Source organism: Calonectris borealis, chromosome 3, assembly GCF_964195595.1.
Source record: "Calonectris borealis chromosome 3, bCalBor7.hap1.2, whole genome shotgun sequence".
Lineage (NCBI taxonomy): Eukaryota > Metazoa > Chordata > Aves > Procellariiformes > Procellariidae > Calonectris > Calonectris borealis.
Window position 1 is genome coordinate 98045609 of NC_134314.1, and position 20467 is coordinate 98066075.

The 20467-nt window shown below is 38.3% G+C and overlaps 2 protein-coding genes across 8 annotated transcripts in view; one reads left to right on the forward strand and one right to left on the reverse strand.

Annotated features, from left to right (window-relative positions):
- PIGF (phosphatidylinositol glycan anchor biosynthesis class F) overlaps positions 1-20467 on the forward strand; it is a 31765-nt gene that overhangs the window by 7783 nt on the left and 3515 nt on the right. For 3 of the 6 annotated variants that reach the window (XR_012673129.1, XR_012673130.1, XM_075146865.1), the window contains exons 5-6: positions 1263-1371; positions 12487-12620. Coding sequence is in view for 3 of the 6 variants with exons in the window: in XM_075146865.1 (XP_075002966.1) it covers positions 1263-1371; positions 12487-12600 (223 nt within the window). In the remaining 3 variants the exon portion in view is untranslated. Of the gene's footprint in view, positions 1-1262; positions 1372-7065; positions 7239-12486; positions 12863-20467 lie in introns of those variants that run through there. The other 3 variants (XM_075146862.1, XM_075146863.1, XR_012673131.1) reach the window with 2 other exon arrangements.
- The window catches only part of RHOQ (ras homolog family member Q), a 29227-nt gene continuing 12474 nt past the window's right edge, over positions 3715-20467 (reverse strand). Inside the window, exons 3-6 of one of the 2 annotated variants that reach the window (XM_075146867.1) lie at positions 16723-16887; positions 13923-14018; positions 5921-13194; positions 3715-5711 (exon numbers count right to left, since the gene is read on the reverse strand). In XM_075146867.1, coding sequence (XP_075002968.1) covers positions 13162-13194; positions 13923-14018; positions 16723-16887 — 294 coding nt within the window. In that variant the 3' untranslated portion in view covers positions 3715-5711; positions 5921-13161. Of the gene's footprint in view, positions 5712-5920; positions 13199-13922; positions 14019-16722; positions 16888-20467 lie in introns of both variants that reach the window. The other variant, XM_075146866.1, reaches the window with a different exon arrangement.

Genomic DNA, 20467 nt, shown 5'->3' on the forward strand with positions numbered 1-20467 from the left:
AAATGTCAACATTGCACTGTAAATATTATAATCTGTATGACCTTTATTTTGTAAACAATGAAAAATGTTTGCTTTACACTTGTGAGCCGTTTGGTCAATAGCAAGTGCAGCAGTGAATTAGGTGTACTCAGAAGTAAAGTCAGAAATTTTAGACTCTTCACAACAAGGTGTAGGGTTAAAGTTTTTATGTCACGCAATCTAAACAGCACACGTGAAGTTCAGAGTTTACTATCCATCTAGTCTTCTAGCCATAAAAAGGCACATCTTTTTTCTTCTGTTGGCTAAGGCTAGGTTTCTGTTTATAATCTGAGATGTAGCAAATTTAAGATTCAGATTTCTTACTTTACTGATTTGGAGCAGGGATTTCAAGCCAGTTCTCCTGTCTCAGAACCATGCCCTACTGTGTTCTGAACTTCTGCTGTTCTTGTTTCTTAATTGGTACAAAGTACTCAAATGTTCATGGCTTGAGAAAAGCAAAGCAATCACTTGGTAGATTGATGATGGACAATAAGTGCTTATCTATTAAACAGAAACCAAATTTTTCCACAACTTTCGAAGTCAGTAGTGGTAGAAGGCTATAAACTGAGAACTGACGTCATTAACATCTCTTATGATATGATATGATATGTGCCATGATTGGCAATGCAAGAGTTCTTTAGCATGCAATAAATTTATCCTGCAGCCAGTGTACTTGAACTTGGATGCAACATTGCTGAAGGGCTGCAATGTGCAGGTTACATTCATCTGCAATGCTTCTTTTCCGTTGATGAAAATTTGCTTTGGAATATTCACATAGTGGACTTCTATTTTAAATTTCAAATTGTCGTAGTCATCAAATAATAACAACATGTCTACACCATAGAGTACTTTGTGACTGTGCTTGTGCTTTTCGATACAATCCCATGCTACCTTTTCATGTCTGCTTCTCCCTGCAATGCACACAGTTCATTGTGATACTTTCATTTGCTCAATCAAGCAGCATTTCAAGCTCAAGAGGAGTATTTCCAGGTAAAATAAATGAGCTTTTGCAGTAAAAATCTCCTGAATGAGTGGTATGCAAAGATTGTGATTATAGCCAAAATATGCAACTTACATTTTACATATAGTTTGTATCTTTTAGGAGAAACGTGCATGCTATTTATCAAATATATGGATTTTTATATCTGTTTGTAGTCTCAAAAATCTTGGGAGAAATCAGATCTAATGTTCTGACATGGTAACTTCTGCTGCTGTTGAAATCTTTTAACACACTGTTTTTACAGAGCTATGTCCATCTGGGAAAGCAGTCTACAGATTACTACCATGTGCAGTATACTTGGAGCTTGGTTTGGAGCATTTCCTATTCCTCTTGACTGGGATCGGCCTTGGCAGGTTAGTATGTATACCTTTATCATAAATATAAAAATATTAATTTTCTGGATATGCACGCTACACAAAATTGCTCTGAAACTGTACAGGTATATTGGACTTACTCATAAGCTGTTCCTACAGGGTTATACCAAACATTTAAAAAGTCATTGGAAACATCTGTGCTTACAGCATAAAACACAAAATTTTTACCTCAATTTTAAATACATTCTTTGTTATAGATTTATGAGTGTCTGTTGCATGCAAATTTTATCATGAAATAGAGCTGTAAGTATTTTGATAAGAAGAAGCTAGACAAGCAGGAGGAGAAATGTGAAATTATGAAGATGGCTCCAAGTTTGTCTGCCTTCAGTCTGGTAGCTTTTATTGTTTATGGACAGGGAAGGAAAGATGCTTTCCTAGTGTTTTAGTTCCCCTGTATCTTCCATAAAAGCACTTAACAGAATGCATTTTAAATGGATTTAGATTGATTTGTGGAAACGGCATGGCCAAAGCACTATAGTAAAAACTTACCTTCTGATTTCAAAGGAAGGCAAGCATTAGCTTTGTAGTTGCACAATAAAAAATGTGAAGCTGACATTGCAGATTCTGTCTTTATAAATTCAAATGTCTGGCTATTTTCTTAATATTTTTGTTGGCATGGAGAAATGATTCCATTAAACATATCTGAAGTCTGCAATTGCCATAAAATGATGACACTAGTAACACTTTTCCCTAAATGTCCTCAGTGGATATTTTCTTTTCTCAGGTTACCAAACTCATACACTGTCGGCTGAGTAGTATCTACCAGCCTGTTCTTAAGCAGATGGTTTCAAAGGTTTCTCTCAGAAATCAGTATAACAGGCCACACACTTTTCTCTCTGTAGAGAGATACTGTAGAGACATTTTACAGCTGCAATGGAAATTTGTCTTCCATAACTAGCTAACAGCCTGCTTTTATGCCACCAGCCTTTCTTTACAACAGTGTAATGAGGTATTAAAATTTCTATTTAAAAAATAATAGAGGAGTAGGTTAATACTTTAAGTAAAAAAATCAGGTTTTCTTCCGTAAAAACACTTGGTTTTACTCTTGCAAGATGTTTCGCCATCAATCTGACATAGATATGTGTTGGCACATAATTGTTGATGGACATGAATGTAACCCAAAAATCAAGGGATTCATTGAAATGCAATCTCATATCTTCTTGTGAAGTCTTATTCACTTTCCTGTCCAATGAGAGGCAAGCACTTTTTTCTTGCTTAGCTAGGATTTTAAAATGGCATGTCATATCTGGCAGGTTTTATTTTATTCCCAAAATCTCAGACTTTGCTAATATGCTGTGTATAAAAATTACACCTTTTATGCACCAATGATATAAAGAAAACTTAGTTATTAAGTCAATAGGCTCTGATTAACAAAACAAAGACACTAATTGATTAAGACAGATACTTTAAGTACAGTTAATTTTTTACTTTATTTGTCCATTCCCCCATCTTCCCATAGTAGGAGACACAAGTTTGGTAATGGTCTGGCAACTTTTTCTGTTTGAAAACTCTTCCAAGTCAATAAAAGCCAAACATGACTGACGAAAGTTAAGCTCTATAATCTATAAAGACATCTAGACTTAGACATCTAAAAAGATATTATCTGACTCCTCAGAACAGCAAAGCATCTGCAGAAACCTCAGACACCATAACTTGTCACTAGCTGTTTCTGGGCATGAACGCTCCCCAGAGAATTCAGGCAGCAGCAGAAACTGTGTGTCTGCATTTCCCTTTTCCTTCACCATCTCCACTCTCATTTCTGACATACTCCTGATACCAAAGTTGGCAGGGTAGAGTTTCTGACTATCAATCCTGCATCAAAGCAATTTTCTTGTGCCTAGATCCAGAGCATATGCTGCTGTGTTCTTTCCCTTAAGTTCCCCTCATTTTTCCCCGTCCCCACTTCTCCACCTTTTACCTTGTAGGGTTTAAAATAGTGGGGTGGGGGAAGAAATTTTGCTTTCCATTTTGGGTCTGAACTGCTTGATCATCACTTTAATCATGTGAGCAATTCAAGAGCAGCCATAGAGAAGTTTGCTCATCAGTCCTGCAGGCTGCCACTTCAAGAGTCTTTGAAAACTGCAGTTTTAAGTGCTAATTTTTTAACATCTGCTGTATAAAGGGAAATTTAAAAAGTTCTTGTTAAAATGTAATGCAGTTTTAAAAGTCAAATTATCTCAGCAAAGCAACACAGTGAAGCACCAAAATGGTAAGAAATCTTCAAGGCAGAAATGTACCTCTTTCAAGTAGCTTGTTAGAGATCCTGTTCACAACTCTCAGAAGTTTTCAATCACCTATTGATAATTTAATATTTTTGTGAAGGTGATCTCTTAAATATTGGTCACTAAGGCACAGAAGGAAGGGGGGGGAGAAAGTGTCCTGGCCAGGCATTTTCAATAGTTGGCCAGGCAGCACTGCTTCCCAGTTCAGCCAAGCTGAGATATATACGAATCAGGTTCTCTGAAAACACTGAACTTCATGCAACAGTTGACGTGAGTCTTTTGTCTTTCTATCCCCACTGAGTAGTATGGATTCAATAACACAGGTATTGAGTTGCACGTAGTAGCTCTGCATTGCTGTCTCAGAAGTCTTCAGAGCCAAGAGACATTTCTGTTCCTCTTCAGAAGTTCAAAGGAACGAAACCCCTTTTTGCAAGAGTATTCTTTTTGCTACCTGATGTCAGGTGATTACAGAAACTCATAGTAGATTTTTTTCACTGTAGCAATGAAAGAGGAGAGGTGCTTTCTGTGTTGTCTTCAGCCTAAGGCAAGGGAAAGAAGAATGGCCCTCAAAGGATTCTGCTGTTGTTGCAGACCTGCTTAGTTTGGGAAGAAAATCTTTAGTGCAGATTGCCTATCTATCTCCTGAGTGACTGATCTAAACACTGACTTATTGAATATAAAAATACCTGTACATAATGCAGTTGCAGGAGGAGGTTCTTTATTAAAAAATAAAAAGAAATAATAATTTAAAAAATCCCCCCAAAAGACATGGACTGTCAGTGTTTTGTATAGAAGCTAATCCAGCTGGCATGCTTATGGGAACACCAATGGATTAAGTCCCAAGCAAGGCCTGAAAAAAATCATGTAGATCTTAATGTAGGCTTAAAACTAATCAGAGCACAGTCAAAAACAAATTACTTCTAGGCATCTGCATGAATAAAGTATTAAGCTGTCATGCTTTTGACATCAGCTGTTTCTTGTATTAGCCTAAAAGCAGTGAGCTTGAGGATTACAATTTTGGACTTACCCTTCTTGGATCCAAAAAGGGACTGAAACAGAATAGCTTAGTCTTTGGACTCAACACCAGCTTTTGAGATAAGAACAGGTTTAGAACAGGTTTAGGTTCTTAGAACACTAAGAAGAATTAGTGATTGTTTTCCTTTTTGTATTTTAGACTTTTTGTTGTAAACAATTTTTTTTTTTTAAATCCGTAGTGGAAATGGTTCTGCTCTACAACAGAAAACGTCTTTTAAATCTTATTATATGGGCAAGACTAAAGTGATGGTATCATTTTAAAGAGCAGTGTTAAGGCCTTTAAGCCTGCTTGTTGCAAAATCTGGTTCTGATGTTTCTATTGGTTATGGTTAGTGTTTGTGGTATAACAATGTGTTATGGAAACACAGCTGCATTTGTACCTTTAGCTTCAGACAATTCGTTATTTAAGGAGTGTTGTAGGGGAAATTGGTACTACAAGAATTGGATGGGTCAAAAATAATTGAGAAATATCATGTGATAAAGCAAACCAAAGGGTTGCTGCTGCTGCGCTTATGCTCTGTTTGTAGCTTTTAAAATATCAAAAGTTGGCAAAAACATCTGACATCCAGCAGGTGCAGAAATGCACTATGAGTTTGGAATGAAAAATTCTATTACTATTGGTTTAGCTGTGTTATAACAATCTAATATAACCTGAGGTTCACGCAAAAAGTTAAGCACTGTGCCTTGCATCGGTATATTTTTCCACTTGATCAGGATTCAGTACTTCATCAAATCTAGTGTCTACACTTTAAACTGTAGACAATTTTGGAGTGTCTACAGTCTACTTTTAAATTGACTGTAGTCCAGTTCGGAGAGTGGAGTAAAGCCACCTCTGTGAAGTCAGTTTTGTTCACAGAAATGGCTTAAAATGAAAATGGCCTGTAGTCACTCACCTGAAGCAAACAAGAGGTTGAAGGAAAGAAAGAGTATTGAGGATGCTGGAATTCCAGTAGAGTATTGAATAAAGCTGCCTGCACTTTTCTGTAAGGCACCTGTTGTCTGAATTGCCACACTCATACATATGGCAGTTCTTCTGATGTCACTTTGTTGCTGCTTTGTGGCCTTAAAAGAAAAAGCAATTGAGCGCAACATTAGGTTCATTTTTTGCTAATCTACGTCCCAGTCCTTAGCTGTCTGTTTTGGGACTAGCATCTTTTCCTGCAATTTTAATAGAAGAACTGAAAAATTATATGGTAGTCATCCCTTTACATCATGTTTGAGATATATTAGTAGAAGCTGAGAAGTTTGTAGTACCATTACCTATATCTTACCTGATCAGAAAATCGGATGTCAGTATGTCTATCTTTCACTAGAATTTGTTTTTACTTCGAAGTACTTCAGACTTCTGTGGAGTAAACTTGGTATGAAATTCATCATCAGGAGTTCTGATTCATGTGCTAATGGCTAAAATGAAAATGCTACTTCATCCTGAGTTATTCATAAACCAAAGAAAATGTATTGGTTCTTTACGCATACCTCTTGTGACGTGCAACAAAACCAAGATAAATACAGATGTCTCAGAAAATCTTCACTTTATTTTCCATGTTTGTTTGAAAAATATTGCATACAGGGGATATTCAGATTAGTGGGCCTGTCTACATTTAAAAATAATAATGTAAAATGCATTTTTTCAGCATACAACAACTTTTATGCTAAGTAAATATTACTTAATAGGAACAGAATATTGTATTGGAAATAAAATGACATTAATTATCTGAATAATCTTTCAGAATGGAAATGAAAAATATATAAAGCATTTCTGTTAGAAGTATAAAATATATTACTGAAAGTCAGTTGGTATCCTGATGATTCATTGTTTTCCACTATTCTGTTGTTGTTCTTAAAGTAACTTTTTAACATAATTTGGCCATGCCTATTGCCCCTCTGCTGGTTTTGAAAAAAATTTATTTGTTAACTATGCAAAACAGTTGGTCAGGGAGGCCTACTCTATGGTTGTTCCTGGTTATAGGTCTGCAGAATTAAGCCTATCTCAGATAAAGGTAAAGATAGTTGCCTGACAGGAATGCAAGTTAGTCCCTACAGTAATTACATTTCCGTATTTAAAAAAAAAAAAATCCAACCAAACAAAAAAAACCCACACCAACTCTTCAGGACTTACTCTGCAAGACATGTTTCAGTTTATTACAAGTGTCAGACTGGTAGAATAATTTTGCCAATGTTTTGAGATTACTATCTAATTCTTAATTTTAAAAATAGTTTGCAACACTTAATTATGATCATTTAAATAAGGCTATCGTAGACGATGTTCAAAAGGTTTAAAGAGTTGTACATCCACCTCTAGTTGCCTCTAGCCCTCTAATGCACAGTGGGTATGTAAGGGTTACGGTTAGTTAGGACAGTTCTAGCAAAGAAATAAAAAATAACTTCCTTTGTTACAGTTGCTCATTTTTTTCAGATTGCCTATTTCAAGTTGATGGTGTACTTTTAATAACCACATGTGATTATGATCCTGGCTTCATGTGTCATCTGAGAAGTGGCACCTTGAAGCACACCACCGCTGAAACAGAACAGGATCATTTAAATGGTACTAGACACATTGTGACACATCCTTTCTCTGCTCAGCCTGAGGTAATTTAGTTGCAGAACAAGATGGTATCATTAAAGACCAAAACCTTATCAGCACGCTTTATATGTGTGGCACTACTATTCCAGACACCCCATTCGTCATTGACAACAACTGAATTTTGGAAATTGTGAAGTTCCTGGGTTTATTGCATGTTTTGATAACATGTTCCTGGGCTTACTGTGTGCATGCCCACCCATCCACCTGGTTTTTTGATCTGTAGAACCTGTTGCTAACGATAACATGTGACTTTGAAATAATACTGTGCCTACAGTGTTTTCATATCATTAGGTAAAAGTGAGATTGATGTATTCCCACTTTATTTTGGATACCGCAAACATAATAGGTAGTGCTGATATAACTCAAATGAGTTGATTGGCTGCCATGTAATTTAGCCAATATGACTGTAAATATTAGCCTAGATACCTCTCAGACATTTGTAACCTGAAAAATAATCTGGAGAATCTTGGGTACAGTTCTTGGTGGTTACTCGAGTAAGCTGAAATAGGACTATAAACTTTCACACTACTTTGTTATTCTTAACACAGCTCAGAGAGTTTCCTTCTTGTATTTGCTTTTAGACCTACTACCTACTGTGAAAGTTTTATTGTAAAAGAAGTTGCTTTATGTGAGTAGAAGGGGTAATAGCCAGTGTTTGAGGTTTTTTTTAAACAGAGGTAGAAGCTTTTTCCACTTGTGTGGTTATCATTGTTTATTTAATGATATGTTTTCTTAATGTAAACCTTAATGGTGAGATCAAAGGCAGTTATGCTTGCTAAAACTTTAGAACACAAATCCACAAAACCAACTTCTAGTTACAAATGCCAGCCTGAAAAAAACCTCACACTTTCTTCTCCTCGGCATGTGCTTGTCAACACACACGTTCTGTACAATGTGATAAGACACTTTTAGTTAGCATGTGCACGCAACCAAAACAGATTAAAGGCATGTACTGAAATTTTTAAGACAGTACAGACTAAACAATCAAGAATTTAAGGCATGTTAGAAACAGAGAGGGAAAGTAATTGTGCTCATTTATTCAGTTTTAAAATGAAACAAAAATTATTACATAGCTTTCTAATTGACAGTCAGAAATGGATCTTTTGAAATCAAGTTTAGGAATACAAGAAAAGCACTCATCTAAAGAATGGGACCAGTTTACTAAAAAAAAAAAAAGTAAGTACAGTAGATTGCCCCACTGTATTTGTGTTTGTATAATTAAAGTGCCAGCAGTCAGCTGCTTACTTTATAGTATCTTTAAAAACTTTATTAGGGTGTTGCTGCTCTGGCCTGTAAGAATCTGGCCTTTATGTCTATGTAATTCCCATTGCATGGGATGCAAGTTACAGACTTGTAATAGATGACAAAACTGTCATGCAGTCAGAATTCTGGCTTAATTAGCTACATACATAGTACAGCAGAGCTAGATACCTTGCTGGGATCCTGCAACATGCTCCGCTTTCCATGCAATATGCTAAGCATTCTTACATCAGTTCATAGGTGTTCTAAAAAGCGCTGAGGAAACTAGCTCATTTGTGTCCTGAAAGGTTGGCAATTCCTATTTTGAGTCCTCGTTCTTAAAATGAGTTCTAGTATATACTAGAAACCTTGCAGTTCTGCAGTGTCTATTTAGCTAGCCTAAAGAAATCTCTGTTTAGTCCTATCACTGCTGCCAGATGAAAAGAAAAGGCCAAAAGAAAATTTAAACAAATAGCAGAAGTCAGGATCGTTTTGCATTAACCACTGGCTCATGCTCTGTCCCTTAAAATGCAATTTTTGTGCTCATTAAGCATGTAGGGGGAGATTTGTTTTTGCCAAGCTTTTGTTCAGATTCCTAGTAATCATATACAGGTTGTTAAAATTGCCCTTTTCCGCATGCATTTGATATGTGAACTGACTCTTCTTATATTAGGCTGTGAGGATGGTAGCTGATTTCACGACAGTTTCCTGAAGAATGTTCTGTCCTGTCTCTTGTGCTCCCCACACTTTTCTCTCCAGATTAACCTTCTTCCCCCTCAAAAAAAGTGCAGTTAGGCAATGTTGCCTAACATCTTACTCTCCTGCTGCTGACCCAGCCTAGACATGACATCAGTACTGGGCTAGCATATGTCAGCTTCCTCATGGCAAAAGGGAGCATGAAGTAGGAGAAACTGAGCTGAATAGTTCTCAGGGGATGAGAGGGGTGTATTACAAGTTGCATACTTTAAACAAGTGGAATGGAATCTTTTAGAACAGGCAGATGGATATTAGCTGCTTAGATTTTTATCACTTAGAGGCAATTCATACCAAGTCAGGGAAGCTAAACCAACTTCAAGAGATAATATGAAAGACAGGGCAAAAGCAGACCGATCAAGCAAGTAAAATTCATTTAAAAAGGTCCAGTGGAAAGTGATTGGGTCTCAGAAAAACAAGGCCAGCAGCTAATGCAAAATAAAGCAACCCACTTTCATAGACAGACAAAAAGCATGTGCAAGGGCTGTTATTTTAGTACAGCTGATGTGCTTAAGAGCCACATCTTAATTTGTCTTTGATAATTTGCTGTTTTAGATATACCCATGGGTGCATCTCGCTGTATGTAGCCTGAAGGCCAGCAGTCAAGAATAAAAGGTGCAGAACTGGCATCGTTACCTGTTTGTTAGGGGTTTTTTTGCCCTGCCTTGAGGTTTACAGAAAATAGCAACGCTCTTAAGTCCAGGCCTTTAACTCCTGTGCTTAGGGAGTTTTCAAAAGGCCAATCAAACTGCCTTCAGAACTACTTCAGGCCATCTGACCAGCATAATAAGAATGAATACCTGGCGTAGTACCCTTCTGTTCTATGCCACTAGAAAGGATGAGGTGGTGTTTCTTTTCTGTCTCATTCATAGACAGTGAAATGGAGTGTTTTATGGTTTCTTCCCTTTGCCCCTTATCTTTGCCAGCTGCCGTTGGTGAGGGTTGGATTTCAGAGGTCAAAGACTTGTGTTAAGTGAGACAGCCTGAAAATTCTGTAAGGTAACACTGATTTTTAAAAAGCAAAGCAAAAATTGAATGTTTTGTAAAACAGACAGAGGCATAATTAATATTAAAAGTTACATAACCAGTGAAAAACCATGTTCCAAGTTGCAGTTCAGTCAGGTAAAAGAAGCTACAACAATCATCAGAGATCCTTTTAATCGTACCAACAATCACCCACTATACACAAAATACCAAAAGATACAGGGTCAATGGGTCATCAGGGATATTGACTCTCTAGTTAAGGGAACATGAAAAATTCGGAGTCCAACATCTACCTGTACTTCTGAAAAGCAAATAGGCAACTACAGATTCACCTAATGTAGGTAAAATTTAATGAAGGATCATTGATCACTCAGAGAATTTGATGTAAAACGACCACTGAGTTATGAAGCCTCTGTCCATAGTTTTGTGGATATTAGAGTGGTATTTGACTTCATCAGTGGATAAGATGGTACGACTCCTGTTCCAACTGAACGTTACTGAGTGAGCAGCTGGGGTTGCAGGGACTTTTTTATTGTTTTGTCCTTTAGACGTGTAATATGCAAAATGCTAGAAATAACTTAATTACATTTCATTTAAAAGTTGAAAAGATCCACCTGAAGCATAAGTTTAGCCAAGGCCACAAACTCATGTGAGTTTTAAATATACATAATATCTTACAATGCCAAAGCATCTCAAGGCTTTTTATAGAAGATCTACAATACCACTGTTAAATGAATGAAAACAAGCAAGTCTTTGGTTTGAGAGGCAACAGCCAAAATATTCAGCAACAAAAACAAGTAGCAGAGACAGAATATCTGGAAATGGAAGAATGAAACCAGGTCAGTAAAGAGTACCTAAGGCACCTTGTTTATAGTCATCTTTGCTACACTCCTTAAGACCTCCAAATAATATATAAAACTGCAAAAGCTAAGGAATGTGAAGATGAAACAGCAGAGGACAAAATTTGTTACTCTTATTCCTAATTAAAATTCCCATGATCAAAGGATGTGAATAAATATATTTTTCCAAGTGCTAATGAATTAAAGAGAAGAATCAGAGCTAGGAAAATGAATGAAAGGAGGAACCATTAAGAGTAAGTTCATTTGATATTAATGAATTGCAAGTCAAAGTGAAGTAGAAAAGAAGACTGGACACTGAGATGTGGGCATTTTCTGTAATGTCTAGTGCATTTCTCAGTCTCAAGTACTACAGAAGGTGGAAATATCCCCCTTAATTTAAAAATTAAAAAAATAGGAGAGTGCAGTCTGTACTTGCTTCAGGAACATGCACTGTACAGCAGGAAGTGCAAAATTGTCCTTGCAAAAAAAAAAATGCACAGGAGAATTTTGAAGAAGGATGGGAATTCAGCTTATTCTACAATAAATATTTTTAATCACCAACTTAGCTGAGACTTTCATAAAATGCAGTATGTAGTTGACTGGTAATATAAGCTACATCTGAGGACAGACTCGTTAAGTTTTGTTTTGGCCACTCCTCCCTGCAAATCAATACCAATTTAAAAAAAAAAAAGAAAAGGGTGGGGGGAGAATCCCATTACTTCTTTGCCTCAGTACTAGATGGTTTGTAAAAGTGAGTCAGCTGTGTTGAGTCAATTCGCTGTTCTTATACTAGGAAATAGAGCTTATAATTAAAGCTCTCTTCAACATAACTGGCTTACTACATGTTTGCTGAACTGGGTGCAAGATGTTCAGTCAGTTTCCAAATTTATGTTCCCTCCCTACTGCTAGCCAGAGAGAAATTCATCCCTTTGCCTACTTTTCAAGACAAAAAAAAGAAGGAAAACCCCCTCTATCCATCTCAGTCTCTGGCCTTATTTGAATATTAGTTCATTTATATACACCTCTAAAAATTTCAGAACGCCATGAGAGACTGTCAGGAGAAATCACCAAGAAATCTGTAGGTTTCCAAACGTGTGCAGTAGAACAGGAAGTTAGGTTAGCTGAACGCTTCAGGGGATATAAATACTTGTAAGTTTTTTCACATAGTTTTGGGAATATTGAACTAAAGTCTGCAATAGCCAGAAGCCTGGTTACATTTTAATGCGTATTAATTAAAAACTGTACAACAGCATTTAGTGTTCATGAAGATGATTGTTACACTTTTGGCATTTTTAGGAAAGCACATCAAGCTTTAAAGTAGAGTAAGACTGTACTGTCTTTCAGTACCTAGATTACACTGAGAATTTGTGCTCACGAAGTACAAAAAACCACAAACATTTTCCTCATTGTCTGCTTTTACCTTGTGTTCTCCCCTCAGGTATGGCCCATCTCCTGTTCCCTCGGAGCTACCTTTGGCTATATGGCTGGTCTGGTTATTGCACCTCTGTGGATATACTGGAACCGGAAGCAGCTTACATACAAAAGCAGATAACTGGAGCAAAGAGAGACAAGGTATTTCTTTGTGCAGATTCCATACAGACTGTGCAAAAGTTGGGGTTTTTGAGAGAGAGAGAGAGAGATGTATAGTCAAAGCAGACGACTATCCAAATTCATTTAGAGTATTTCAGGCCAAGCATCTCCACTCAATAAAATCACATAGATGCCGTTTCAGCATGGTGCAGTTTTTGCTTCCTCTAGACTATGTAACCCTGAGAGATTGTACCTTTCAGTCTGAATAAAATATTTGTAACAGATGTGGTGGCTTCTTATTACAAGTTCGTTGAGTTGATTTTATTCCTCTGGATTTCACTGGTTGTAGAAGGCAGAATCGTAGTTTTAGCTTTCAAACCTGTAACAAGTTCGCTGTATACTTAATGCATTGTATTTAAATTCAGTAGAATTTCACAGTAAGCCTGGCCATTGTCAAATATATCTCACGTGATCAAACAGCAGTTTATGCATCTTGAGCCTATTCTCTTCTTCACTGTGTGTTTCTTTGGAGTTAGAATGGCTATAATAGCTTCATCAAAAACGGTCTTCAGTCCTTTCTGTGTTAAAGCTGAACACTCCACATAGCAGTAGGCTCCTATCTGTCAAGAAAATAAGTTAATTCAATAGCAATATACTTCAGCTGTTCACTTCTATCTGTGCACTTCTGCATTTTTTTTTCTATAGTGACATCACAGTGTTTGGCTGTGATCTAGAAAAGTTATCTGTGTGTGCATCCCCCTGTAGGTGAAAAGAAGATTTGTCTTTTGGCCAAAGATCTGGAATGTATTTAAGTTGGTTTGGTTTATAAAGAAAGCATATTAAATAAGGTCTTTGGATTGGCAGTGGGGTCCTAAGGTATTTTTGATAATTAAACAGCAAAAAAGAATTACAGAATTACATGACCAATTTATCTTTCAAAAATAAGACTCTATAAATAAGTGTCCTGATAAGCATTATCCACGCAGTGTGTTAAAATGGTAGCATTCTCAAATAATTTCTTAAAGCTGCTTCCAACATTTTGCTTGACCAGGAGAGGTCCCTTCTAGCCTCAACGACTCTGTGATTTTAACTGTCTGTGACTAATGCTTATGTAGTTTTTATGAGTGTCTACACAGAAAGTTCGAACTATTACTAACAGGGAAATGCTATTACACAGGTCTGCTTGTTAGCTGTATTCAACAATGTAAGTAAATATTGTTAACTGGTAACCAGTTACATTGACTGGTAAAAGAAATGGGCAAAGTGGTAAAGGAAGAAAGTCAATTGGAAATAGGGTTTTTTGCTTTTTTGCTACTTGGTTTCATTTAGGAGTATCCAGTTTACCTCTTTCGCTAACTTCTGTCCTTGCTCCACAGATATGGGCTTCTCTTTCATATCATTCAGTCTTGCCAGAGTTTTTGGGTCATCACGAAGATCAATCTAGCAAGAAAGATTGCAGTTATGTTGGAATACTTTTTCTAAACAAAAGTAAGCAGGCTATATGATACCCTCTTTTTAAAGCAGAATTATTTATTTAATGGAGTATTAGGTGTATAAAGATGGAGTCATGTCATGATTCAGATCGTGGACCCTTCTTGATCCAAAAGCCCTGGAAATGTAAGCTGTGAACTACTACCTTTAATCCAGAAGAAACAAACGCTTATTCTGTAATTCAGCTCTTCAATTAGATGTGATCATCTCGGAATACCAGAATGTATATCCAGCAGTGGCAGAAAGATTAACCCAAACATAATACCAACATGTGAGTCACTTTGTAATTGAAGCCCAGTCCACTGCCCATAAGAAGCAAAAGGAAATTCATAGAATCATAGAATGGTTTGGGTTGGAAGGGACCTTAAAGATCATCTAGTTCCAGCCCCCCTGCCATGGGCAGGGACACCTTCCACTAGACCAGGTTGCTCAAAGCCCCATCCAACCTGGCCTTGAACACTTCCAGGGATGGGGCATCCACAACTTCTCTGGGCAACCTGTTCCAGTGCCTCACCACCTTCATAGTGAAGAATTTCTTCCTTCTATCTAATCTAAATCCATCCTCTTCCAGTTTAAAGCCATTACCCCTTGTCCTATCACTGCTTGTAAAAAGTCCTTCTCCAGCTTTCTTGTAGGCCCGCTTCAGGTACTGGGAGGCTGCTATAAGGTCTCCCTGGAGCCTTCTCTTCTACAGGCTGAACAACCCCAACTCTCTGTCTGTCTTCATAGGAGAGGTGCTCCAGTCCTCTGATCATCTTGGTGGCCCTCCTCTGGACTTGCTCCAACAGATCCATGTCCTTCTTATGTTGGGGGCCCCAGAGCTGAATGCAGTACTTCAGGTGGCATCTTATGAGAGTGGAGTACAGGGGGAGAATCACCTCCCTTGACCTGCTGGTCACACTTCTTTTGATGCAGCCCAGGATACGGTTGTTTTCTGGGCTGCAAGTGCACATTGCCAGGTCATGTTGAGCTTCTCATCAACCAACACCCCCAAGTCCTTCTCCTCAGGGCTGCTCTCAATCCATTCTCTGCCCAGCTGTATTTGTGCTTGGGATTGTCCTGACCCATGTGCAGGACCTTGCACTCGACCTTGTTGAACTTCATGAGGTTCGCACGGGCCCACCTCTCAAGCCTGCCAAGGTCCCTCTGGATGGCAACCCTCCAGTGTGTCGACCACACCACACAGCTTGGTGTCATCGGCAAACTTGCTGACAGTGCACTCAATCCCACCGTCCATATTGCCAACAAAGATGTTAAACAGCACCGGTCCCAATACCGGCCCCTGAGGAACGCCACTCGTCACTGGTCTCCACTTCGTCATCGAGCCATTGACTGCAACATTTTGAGTAAGACCATCCAGCCAATTCCTTATCTACCGAGTGGTCCATCTGTCAAATCCATGTCTCTCCAATTTAGAGACAAGGGTGTCGTGCGGGACAGTGTCAAATGCTTTGCACAAGTCCAGGTAGATGACGTCAGTTGCTCTTCCCTTATCCACCAACACTGTAACCCCGTCATAGGCAGCCACCGAATTTGTCAGGCATGATTTGCCCTTAGTGAAGCCATGTTGGCTGTCACCAATCACCTCCTTATTTTCCATGTGCCTTAGCATAGTTTCCAGGAGGATCTGCCCCATGATCTTCCCAAGCATAGAGGTGAGACTGACTGGCCTGTAGTTCCCTGTGTCTTCCTTTTTTCCCTTTTTAAAAATGGGGGTTAGGTTTCCCCTTTTCCAGTCAGTGGACTGGAAATGACTTCTCAAATATGATGGATAGTGGCTTAGCAACTTCATCCGACAGTTCCCTCAGGACGCATGGATGGATCTCATCAGGTCCCATGGACTTGTGCACCTTCAGGTTCCTTAGATGGTCTCGAACCTGATCTTCTCCTACAGTGGGCAGCTCTTCATTCTCCCAGTCCCTGCCTTTGCCTTCTGCGGCTTGGGCAGTGAGGCTTGAGCACTTGCTGGTGAAGACTGAGGCAAAAAAGTCATTGAGTACCTCAGCCTTCTCCATATCCTGGGTAACCAGGTCTCCCGTTTCCTTCCGGAGAGGTCCCACGTTTTCCCTAGTCTTCCTTTTATCCCTGACATACCTATAGAAGCTTTTCTTGTTGCCCTTGACATCCCTGGCCAGTTTTAATTCTATCAGGGCTTTAGCTTTCCTAACCTGATCCCTGGCTGCTCGGACAGCTGCTCTGTATTCCTCCCAGGCTACCTGTCCTTGTTTCCACCCCCTGTAGGCTTCTTTTTTGTGTTTGAGTTTGTCCATGCAGGCCTCCTCCCTGTCTCACTTCTCCCCTTGCTCCTTTGCTTCAGCAAATATTGCATATGACCAATAGTAGTAGACTCAAGTAATTCCCGTAACATGGGTATGAATAGACAATTTTATTCCGTAAGTCCCATGACTTTATAGAAAGTCACATGGAGACTTTCTTGCCACTCTGTTTGCAATGCATATATTGTAACAAAATGGAGGCAGCTCGTTAGAGAACAACACAGATCTAGATTTTTCTGCCACTTGTTAGGGTCGTTCCTCCAAAGCCAGAAGGAGGTGCTGCTCAGGTCCTGTTGAGCCTGAACTTCCAGCCCAAAGAAAAGGCACCATACAATGATCTGAATTGTTTAAATAAAGTAGAACAGAACCAGATATACCTGTGTTCCTACTAGTAAAAAGGGAACATTAGGTGCATATTCCTTCAACTCCGGTACCCACTCTTCCTTCACATTTTGAAATGAAGCAGGGTTTACCACTGAGAAGCAGATAAGGAAGACATCGGTCATAGGATAAGATAAAGGTCTCAGACGATCATAGTCTTCCTGAGAAAGAAAAATTCTGTTATCTGCAATATTAAATTGTTGCTTATATTTCGTTAATTTTAACAGTTATATTCAGAAACTGTATTCATATTTCAGGAATTTTGTTGAGGCAAACTTTCTGAATGTTTACAATTATTCCAGGTTAGTTACTGTGACTGTTAGAGCAAAATCTGCATATGAGGGTAACTATATTTGTCAATATAAGTATTTTGAAAAGTGTGTTAATACTGATAAAAACTTACTTCTGTACGAGAATATACAGAAGACTACCCTTTAAAAAGTTTTCACATAAAGAAAAAAAAAGGCTTATGGTTCAAACATACTTGCAGATCAAAGGTTAGCATTTGTTTGACCAAAGAGAAATAAGCAGATGTGACTACTATAGAGCCGTCCAGGTTATACAAAGCTAGGCTAGATTAAGGCTATTTAATGCACTTAAGTGTTCTCTTTTGGATCATATGTAGAGGTGATATTTAAGGCCCTCCTTAGAATTTTCTTTCTGTCTCTCAGAAACCTTACTGTCCTGTTGCTAGTCATCAGGGCAGACAAAGTAAGGATTACAAGGGACTTCTTTTGTCCAGACTCTGCTTTCTGTAAGCAAGCCCAGCAAAGAGTGGGAAGGAACAGAAATTAAGGATCAAGAACACTATCAGGGGAACATTAATGTCCTTTTAGGGGGGAAGTTAGCGTGAAAAGATTATTATTTGGGTCATTTAGAGCCATAGCATTTAAAAGCCACCAGTCCTACTGCCAGGGCATACAATACCGTGGCAGTATTGTCCCTATTGTAAAACAGAGTTCTCTCTAGCAAGAGAGAAAGTGGATTTTGCCATACTTTTTAGCTAAGAGCAGGAGGGAACATGCCCCAGCTTCTCTCTGCAAGTCTTCCTTTGGTCCATGGCAGTGAACCAATGCCTTACCATTCCTACCTTAGGCTTTTTTTTTTTTTGTAACACAGATAACTACGACTGAGCCCAGGCATTGCAGAGACAGTGAAGAATGCTGGTTTTATGCCTTCTCTTCCACAATAAACACCAGTTTATTATGGCTGCCGCAGCAGCCTCCCTTTTCCCCATGTAAGCTCCCCATCTTAATTAAATCTCACAAATATTGGAACAATTTGTTCATTAAATGTAGAGACAGAAATGTAATTCAACTCCATGTTTGAAACGAGCCAGAAAATTAAATTTTCATTTCCTTGGCAACAGTCACATTACCAGATTTTTAACCTATAGCTGCACCCTTAAAAAAGCCCTTCATTGATTAATTGTTAAGTTTTAAAGATGGTGTCACTAGAATTTCAGAAAACGTGAGAACTTCCTCAGAACAGTTTTTGCTAGACCCATCTTTTCATTTGGAAGTCAACAGCAATGGGAAGAGGGCTGTTATCCTCATCATGAAATGGAGAAAAGACAAGCACTGGAGGAAATTCTGCACTAGCAAGGAAGTGATCATTGGCCAGTACTCTTCAGTGTCTATTTAAACAATATTCTTATTTGTAATCAGTATTCGCATGTGCCATTTTGATTATACGCTCTACTGCCAGTCTTGTATACTCTATAGTTTTGTCAATAAGCTAGAGCATGCTTAGCTGTAAACATGGGCTCCCAATTTCACAACCACAGTAACTGACACTACTGTGAAACTGCAACATTTGACAGGCCTTTTTGAAGATCAGTTGTTTCCCTGCTAGTGTCAGGCTCCTGTCCTGATTCAAAAGAAAAAAACAGTAACCATGTCGTTTCCACATCTGTGGACATTCATCATAGAAAGCAGAAATAACTTTAAGAACATCACAACAGCAACTTGAAAGTATTCGACATTCAGTTCTTTTTTTAAGCATGTATTTTACGTTTCACTTCCACTACTGAATATAGTTAGATCCTGCTCAGGGTTGCCATTCTGTTTTCTGGGGTGGAGATCAAAATCCTAAAAGAAGCTTCCCAACTGCAAATTACACTGGTCCCTGGAGTACAAAATCTGCACGCAAGAACACGCAGGCAGATCCGTCAGTTGCTCTCAAATTCAGCTCTACTAAATCATATGTGGGGTATTACTGAATAGGTTTTCTTAAAAAAAAACAATCTAGTTTAAAGTCATAATTTATTCTTACTGCCAAAGAACTGCCTTCACTATACTCAACATTTTCTAAAAATCTCACATCTGGGTTACAATGACTAGAATATTGTCTGCATTAAATGCTGGAATGGAGAAAACATTTCACTGTCACCAGAAATTACTGTTAGGCCATTGACCTTAAAATAGCTCTTTAGGTAATCCATTTCGAATTACAGACAGACCTTTTATTCATAGCAAATAGTAATCATTTTCTCAAAGCTGAGATACATCTGCATGGTTTACTTCGAAACTTTCATATTTAGTTAATCTTTTTAAATCCCATTGGATACAAATCCTTGTACATTTAGCCACATCTTGGTACTGCACCTTACTTCCCACATATTCATCAGCAGTCATCTGGGAGTGAGTAATGTTACCGCTTTTTAAGGCGTGTGTGTGGCTGAACTCCTTTCCTGCCCTAGATCCATTTATATGCCTTTTGATTTCTACCCTGTCCCATCTGCACTGGGCAAGCTGTGGGTCCATCCTGTGTAATTAAGAAGTTAAACTGAAGGCAAGGACAGTGTGATTGGATACATCATGTACCATGGCCAAAGATGTACATGGTATTCACTACAGTGACCTCACTGCATTTACGCTTACTTAAATTAACAGAGAATTTGGCTATACCCACCAATCCTGCTGCTTGAAACAAGTCAGTGCTGTCAGGCTCTCCTTTAAACCTTGTCTATGCTATGAAAATTAGGTTTGTATTGATACTAACAAAGCCTCCCACCACATGATTAGACTGGTCATGGGTCCTCCTAAGAGAGACCCTGGCTTAAATGTTACCAGCATCTAGTAGGCCATCTGTGCTTAAAGACTCCTTCTGCTCCCCAACAGCCCCTCAGAAATAGCAATCAAACCTGAAAACTTTCTCTGATGTCTTGGGCCTAAATAACTGCTGCGCTTGGTAAAAGAATCTGAAATACCAAATTAATTTAGATTTAATATTAGAGAAGCCTGGAAAAACCTGATTGCTTCAACTATAATTTATTTCCCGAATCTAGTATAAGGGAAATAAATGTGGCTTATTCTAAAATTAAATGCAATGGCAAAATCTAATTATACTAGCCAGTCAACATAAATTCCAATTTGAGTGCATGTACACACCACACTGTACAGCAATTAGAATTCCAATCTAACTGGGGGAGGCACTGCATGTATATTTAGGCATTAAAATATTTAAAGAATTCAACTGGATATTTTAAGAATGTGAATAAAATGGGCAAGAAAGCCACTAAGGATCGAAATATGCAGTACAAGTCTCAAAAACTCCAGGCTATAATAGTGAAATGGCTCATTCTCCATACTCTGGACTTTAAAACAAAATTGTTTGCTGTTTGCTGAAGCAGATGAATACAGATAGAAAAACATGCTGAAAATATGAGAGTTGTAATAACTTTAAACAAATTGTACGCAGGTATGTTGGCTTAATTAACATTATATGGAGCTGTGATCC